Here is a 7,672-nt window from a genome sequence, read left to right as displayed (position 1 = left end):
AGGTCGGATTCGGATTCAGCGCAGCAAAAACCTTCGGGTATACTAGGTCTGGTCTCTGGTTCCGGACCTTTGTCAAATTTTGTCGGCCTGTGTAATTTATGTGTATGAATTAAGTATAACAAATGTTTCACAAAAGTCATTAATCTCACCTGAGATACACTCATAAAAATAAGTTCCCTTCATGATCCGTTTGCCAGGAACGTTTTTCTTTGCCGTAAATTTAAGTATCACATTTTGGCTGAGGTATTTCTTAAAAACATTTGTTAAAGTTTTTGATGCATTTAGCTCTCGATCAAAAAGCCAATTCAAAGAAGAAGACTGAACAGATAAAAGTAAATGATTAAAAAAATTAATTATTGTTTCAATATAATATGTTAATAGTTAAGAATTTGTACGATATAAATTTACAATACTTACGAATTCTGTCCGAAGCCCATCATCAATTTTTAATTTTTCGTTAAACTCATCAAATTGTTCAGTACTCTGAAATGATATTTCTAGTTTGTACTTTTCGGTAAATAACGTTTTTGTAGCTGTTTCTCTTTGTCCTAAGCGAAGTAAAATGGACCTCTGATTTGCTAAAATTTCCTGTACGTCGACAGATAGTCCCTTCAGCGCTGATAAAACAAGAGGAAGATCTGAAAACAGTCGTGAATAATATTTTAAAAACGAAATTAAAGTTGATAACATTTTCAACCAAAATTAATCAAAATACAAAGCAGACAAATAATTACAATATAATTAATGAATATTAATGAATTAGTTGATTACCATCTTTCCTCAAAGTATTTTTCTTTTTAGGAACAGCTAAATTTTTCCCTAGTGTATCGTTATTAATAAAGTCTTGCTCTTCTATCATTTATGTACTATTTCTATTTGAATTCACTTCACTATTCTTCAAAGATAAATCAGTGTGATTTTCAATTTTTTTAAAGACTTAGTAATATTTGTACTAACGCTACTTAAAGTCTGTGATGTAATTGGGGTTTTTTCATCCCTCTTATCTTTTTTTAGTGCAGGCAAACTTTTTATTGCAAGTTTTGGCAACTTCCGCTTTTTATCTTTGTTTTTCTTCTTTGTACTCTCAATGTTTCTCTTTTTTTCGAAGCAAATGATGAGCCTGAGTCTCTGATATCATATTGTGGTGAATAATTGTCCGAGTCCGATTCCATAGCAGCTACAGAATTTATAACTTTTTTTGTATTTTCTGTAATAGTCAATTTTTTTTGTTTTCAATTTGTTTTGTATAATATCAGCTTTTCTGTGAGGTTCAACCTCAGAGTCTGTCGTGAATACGAATTCTGTCACTTCTAAACGAGCCAATTTCTGCATTGCTTCTTCGTAAGTATCTTATTGTACTTTTAACAAGCGAAATTCGATTTCTTAAACTTTTGCTATATTGCTTCATTACAACACATAACTTTTAATTTGAATATTTTTATTTAAAAAAAATCATGTGCTATAAATTCGGTATTTCAAAAAGACGTACATCAAAATTGTAAACTATCAAATCAAAAGTTTTGTCAATTACTGAATTTTAAATTTAAAGTGGTCAAGGTTTAGGGACCCTACTTAAATTACGCAACAGCTCAAGGGGGAGAGACAATTTCTTACGATTGGTTACGGTAGGGGGAGGGGTTTTTCACTCGGGTGCAAATTCAACTGTTTTGTAAAACATTAATCTTTTGTTTAAATTTATATTTTTTTGTTGATAAGTCGACTGAGATATTTTTTAGATGAAAACTATTTTTTCTTAAATTTTTTATTTTTTTATTTAAAAGTTTATATTCTTAGTAGAAATATTGCATCTTTCTTGTATAAAAATGTATTGAAAAGTCATTTGAAATATTTTTTGATGAAAATTCAACCTTTTTTTGCAAATTTGTCTTTTTGATTTTAAAATTCACCTGTTGTAGTTGATTTTTTATTTTTATTCGATATCGATGCAAATTTTTGGTTAAAAATTAAACAGTTTAACTGTTCAGTTGAAAATCCAACAATTTTGTTGAAAAGTCATTCTTTTTGGTTGAAAATTCTTCTGTACTGTTGAATATTTAAATATTCGATGCAAATTCACTGTTTGTTTTAATATTATATTTCGGTGTTGAAAAAAGAACCAAAACCCTTTCTGGATGAAAATTTAACTTAAAAAAAAACTAATTAAAAACATATTTAATTGAAGAGAAATTTTATTTTCCTTGGTTGAAAATACAATTGTTTATTTTAAAATTGTACTGTTTTGTTGGAAATTTACCTTTTCTTTAAAATTTATATTTTCATGCTGAAAACTGAAATGAAATCTTTCCTGGATGAAAATTCAGCTAATAAAAGTTTTTCCTTTTATATAAAAAATTTATCTGTTTAAGTACAAATTTCTTCTTTCTTGGATCAAAATTCAACTATTTAGTAGAGAATTTAACTATTTTGTTAAAAGTACATATTTTTGGTAGAAAAAATGCACCGTTTTGAGTAAAAAATTCAATGTTTATGTAAAAACTTATGTTTTGTTAAAAAATTCAGATTTTTATCTTGAAAAGTTAACTGGGATCTTTTTTGGACTTACATTCAACTATGTTATTGAAAATTTATCCTTTTGATTTAAAAATTAATCTCTTTTAGTCGAAATTTCATTTTTTTTATGAAGGTGTAATTTTTTGATTCAAAATTATTAATATTTTAATTGAAAATTTGACTATTTATTGGTTGAAAATAATTTTCTTGTTTGAAATTTCATTTTTGTTAGGTAAAAATGCATCTTTTATAGTAGAAAAGAGTTTTAAAAAAATGAATTAATATATCTGAAAATTTGAAATTTGTGTCTGAAATAGTGTTTTTTTTCGTTAAAATATTCTATATTAAAAGTATAACAATATTAAAATGCTAGTGTTTAAATATTAATGATTTAGCATTGTGAAAATGCTTTCAGACACTCTGCCTAATTCTACTAGCAATAAATAGCAAAACATTTCTGGAAACTAAAAATTACGTGCAGCGTTAAGGGGGGGGGGGGTAGAAATATTTTTTTATGGTTTGTTACAGGGGGCGGGGGTTTAAGAGATGGCCTATAATCCGATACGTAATTTAAGAACGGCCCTGTAGTGAAAAATTACATACCCGCTTGTCCCTTTAACTTCAATTGGAAATGTTGGCCAATCCCCTGGTGCACTGGCCTTTAAATTTAAAAGGGATTCAAGAAGATTATTATTTCCTTCTTTATATGGAGGACCCATAAATTTGGTAACCAAACAACGTCTAGTATGACACAGAGCAACCCATTCTGACCTGGTGCAATCCACAAGTGATTTCCTCTTTTCCTGTGCCGTTTCGGGCACAAATTTAATTAATAAATATTCCTTGAGGGCATCCATCTTCCAAACCTTAAAAAGGAAACAATAAACATTGTATCTCTATTTAAAACAGATTTTTATTATGCAGTCTATCCTCTCTGAAACCCGTTGGTGTAAGAGAATGATTCGGAAATCCTGCATAAATTGTTGTTAAAAACCTAATTGGCTTGTGAATGTCATAATCAAGGTTAAATATCTTCTTCTTCTTACCTTCAATTATAATAACACTCATAACTATCTATAACTGAACAGGCGCGCACGGATCGACACTGTTGACATATTTTAAATTTCACCGGCGAGACAACAAAAGAACCTGCGAAAAAACGCTCGAATATCAACGAGGCGCCAGATAGCGCATCACGCGATGCCGCGCAAATTTAAATTTGTATTTACGACAAATAATTATTCACATTATTATTTAGCATATTAATATTTTGTCGACTATTTATAAAATGACAAGTAAAGTTATTAGAACCGATGACAAATCTGCGATAATATTGTAATAAAAATTTTTCTTATACTTACAAAAAGGTAACATTTAACATTTTTATAACAATTAAATATTTTTAAAAGTTTTTTTTTAACTGAAAAATATAATGGATTTATTTTTAATAAATATTGAAATTATAGATTGACTTTTTAAAAGTACGATACAATTAATTTGACTTTAAAATTAAAATAATAATAAACGAATTCTAAAATTATATGATTTACTTATTACATGTAAATAATTGGCATCTTTAATGCAGAAGTGGAATGACAAATGTTCTTTCACGTTGATTTTCTTAAAAAACTTAAACATAATTTAATTAATTTACATAATACTCTATTTATAGGGTACGTTACAGGTCCAGGAGTGACTTGCCGCTGCAATTCCCATATCTTTAAATGAGTCGAGTTCGTCAGATACGTAAAAAGAGGCTTGTTTTTTCCCATACTTGGCCTTCAAATTGCAAGTTGTTTGCATTTCCAAACATCTTGTTAATCATCACGACTGTATAGTCGTCTAACATGACTATATTATTAGGAAACGTGTTACTAATAATAACTTCTTTAAACTTTATACTTTTTATGTTTTCATCTTCCCCTTAAAAAATTTTCACAGTGGGTGGTAAGGTTGTTTTTTTCTTTCTTAAAAACTTCTGCTCGTGATACCTTCTACATAACTGTGATAACGGTCGATTTGGGGTACGTAGCCACTTTTTCATTCCTCCCAAGTAGCTTTCGAAAGAAAATTCTGTGAGACGAGTTAAACAGCATCCCATGTTTAACACATCATCAATGAGATGAATTAAATGATGACAATTTGTAATTTGCAAACGATTGATTAAAAATCGTATCATAATCTCTGGGTAAGCTCACTGCGCAAATAAAAATAAAACTAATGTTATTTTCTTTGCGTAAATATTTACAATTATACTTGTTAACAAATCATTAATCTTAACAAATTTTGACAGCTTTATAGGTTAGGTTGACAATACATTATTCTATTAAATTGATTGAAAGTGTTGATAAAATTTCCCTATTTATTATAAACAATACTTTTCTTCTGCAGATATGTCTTATGTCTAAAATTATTGATTGAAAAATACTAATTAATTCATTTTTTGACTTAACTTTGACATCTATTGTATCAGAAGAGCTAGAAGACTCATTTAAAGAAGAAAATCTACTAACATTCAATTCTTTCAAAGCTTTTCTAAATACTCGTCGTTTTTTCGATCGAATTCTGTTTACATCTTTTTTTCTTTTTTCACGATCCATGTTTATTCAAAAATTATTAAATTCGAACGCGTTTGATAAGGTAAAAAAAAGGTAGGCGTCCGGTGCCTTAATTTGGGGCCTCTTTTAGTACGCCCGATCTGCAAAAGAGGCGCTCTCGTTTCATAATTTTTTTAATGAGTCATAATGAGCTGGACCTGAGCCGGGCCTTTTTTAAATAACGCAAAATAAGGAAATTTCCGCACGGGTCTCTTCTAATAAATTAATTTCCTGTCACCTGAAGATTTAAAAAAGCTATGCGCTCTGGAACTTTTAAAATATTTGGAATTAAATTTAGCTAAATGCTCATTCTTTACGGTTAGAGAATATAATACCAATTTTAATGTGTGTGGCTTTTGTTTTTGAACTTATTTAGAACTAAAAATCCTTTAAGAAAATGTAATTAAATGCTTCAAAGGTTACTCGGAGATAAAGCTTTGACTGAACTTTTACTTTTGGTTTATTAAAATGCAGAAGTCGATTTGAGTAAAGCTAGAAGTATTAATTGGCGTGGATAAATTTATTTTAAATGGTCTGAGAATTGTTTTCCATTCAGTGCATTTCCAGCCTTCAGGATTTGGGTATCGGAAATTAGAAAATAGGAAATTTATAGCGGATATATCTTAAATGCAAGTTATTCCTGTCTTCTATTTAAAGTGCGGCAAAGTGTCGACCTTTGAACTTTGACTCTCAACTTTGATCCTGGTCTTAGATATGTCATATATAACCTATGCTCTTTTACAGAACCCTATTCTATGTTTTTCACCTTTTCCCTATAATCTCTCAGCTTCAACCTCTGACTTCTGAGATCGCCCACTTGATGAATTGATTTTGTATAAAGAATTTTTTAGATAAATACATTTTTTTAATTTAAAAGGTAAAAAGTTTAACTCATTGAAATAAACGTGACCATAAACATGCTAACTAATAACGCAAATAAATCCATTAATATTCTCCAAATCAATGTTTTCATGCGAGCCCTAAATTAGAATAATTATATAAATATATAGCGATTTCATATATTTATAAAGTAAATAGTAGCATGGCTTTGGTGCTTTATCTAAAGGAAATAATGCAAAAATTCTCTTGTTAGAAAAACTCTTTGAAACTTGAACATTGACATACACATTTCAGAATAAAGCTAGGACATACAGGGTATGAAAATCAGCACTAAGCGAGTGAAAAGGATATAATCCTGATAAAACCAGGAAAGCCCAGTGTATAGTCTCTTCTGATGATTTCACAACCAGAAGAGCTCCAATGCTGAATGAATTCAGCATTCTCCTAGTAAAGGCGTCCCGATTCTGAATGGAGGCTTTAATTAGTAGTGATTACAGTACTTTCACGGAAAATTTCTGTAAAGCGATTGCGGTGAACGCCAACACTGAGGTTAGTTGATCCAAGTTTTCCTTCTTTGCTAGATTCAAGGAAAAGATTGGAATTTTAACTTTAAGGAAGATAACGTTCACAAATTTCTAACAGTCCGATTTCACACACCTGACGTTCGCAAGGAGATAATTTTAACAAATGACTTCTCCGACAGTTTCAAATGTCTCTCGATTTCCTTCGGAATAATATTCGTTAATAGCTCGATTAGAGGCACCTGTCGACGTTCGTATATTTTTAAATCTTTAAGTGTTTATTATCCTGATTCGCTAACTTTAAATTTTTGAGGGTATCAAAAACTTGAAGATTATATTTTTTGCTATAATGAAAGAGTGGGAGAATGCATGAGTGCTTGTCCTGTTTTGGGATATAGTGATACGAGAGAAGAAAACTATTTTTTGCAAAGTTCTAGCATATGTGACGTTTACTTGTTTGCCAAAAAATCTTTTTCTTACAGTTTTTGTACTCAATTCAGTTCAAAATTTTGTCGTAATTCTTCATTTAGATTAATAAAAACACTCGGAAACGAAAACAGTTAAGAGAGCTATCCTAATGGGCCCTCTATTATTCTCACAAAAAAAAAGATTATAAAGATCAGAATTAATTCACAAATTCAACATTTCCTCAAATCACATGCATGTACATTTTGAAACTGCGCATTTTCATAGAATTCTCAAGTTAGCATCATTTGTCCATTTTTAGGTACAGATTTACTTGAAGTAATATAATACGAGTAACTTAATTTTTCTCTTTATTTTAAAAACGGATTTGTTAGAAGTTGCGGATGTAGCCAGCAATCTGAAATCCAGAGAGACAAAATTAAGAATGGAAATCCTTTTCGGTGCCAACCGCAAATGAGTTGCCACCCTCGGTGCATTCTACGTGCCCTCCACCCCATCTTTTGTGGCTGGCGCGGCTTGTTTACGACAAGAGCATAGGAAGCTAACTTCGTCGAAGGGGATGCAGACTCGACTCGATATAACTAGACGCCAACCCCCTTCTCGTACTCCAAGCGAAGAGACACCCCTTCGTGGTCGATTTTGGCTAACTTTCTTTTGGTTTTCGAAGCCCTCAGGCTCTCCTCAACCACCCCTCTCAATCCACCCTTGAGGAGTCTGGAGGGTTGCAAATTCGATCAACTGACGTGAAGCCAGGTGGTTGCTCTGAATTGAAAAGTG

The 7,672-nt window shown here is 30.7% G+C and overlaps 1 protein-coding gene across 1 annotated transcript in view; it reads right to left on the bottom strand.

The window, feature by feature from the left end:
• The window catches only part of LOC117178645, a 7,145-nt gene extending 567 nt beyond the window's left edge, over positions 1-6,578 (bottom strand). The window contains exons 1-5 of the mRNA XM_033370069.1: positions 6,261-6,578; positions 3,115-3,377; positions 772-1,358; positions 418-638; positions 150-318 (exon numbers count right to left, since the gene is read on the bottom strand). Coding sequence (XP_033225960.1) covers positions 150-318; positions 418-638; positions 772-859 — 478 coding nt within the window. The 5' untranslated portion in view covers positions 860-1,358; positions 3,115-3,377; positions 6,261-6,578. The remainder of the gene's footprint in view (positions 1-149; positions 319-417; positions 639-771; positions 1,359-3,114; positions 3,378-6,260) is intronic.
• Positions 6,579-7,672: the final 1,094 nt, after the last annotated feature.

This window comes from Belonocnema kinseyi, chromosome 8 (assembly GCF_010883055.1).
Source record: "Belonocnema kinseyi isolate 2016_QV_RU_SX_M_011 chromosome 8, B_treatae_v1, whole genome shotgun sequence".
NCBI classification, from domain to species: domain Eukaryota; kingdom Metazoa; phylum Arthropoda; class Insecta; order Hymenoptera; family Cynipidae; genus Belonocnema; species Belonocnema kinseyi.
This window is presented reverse-complemented; position numbering and strand designations above follow the sequence as displayed.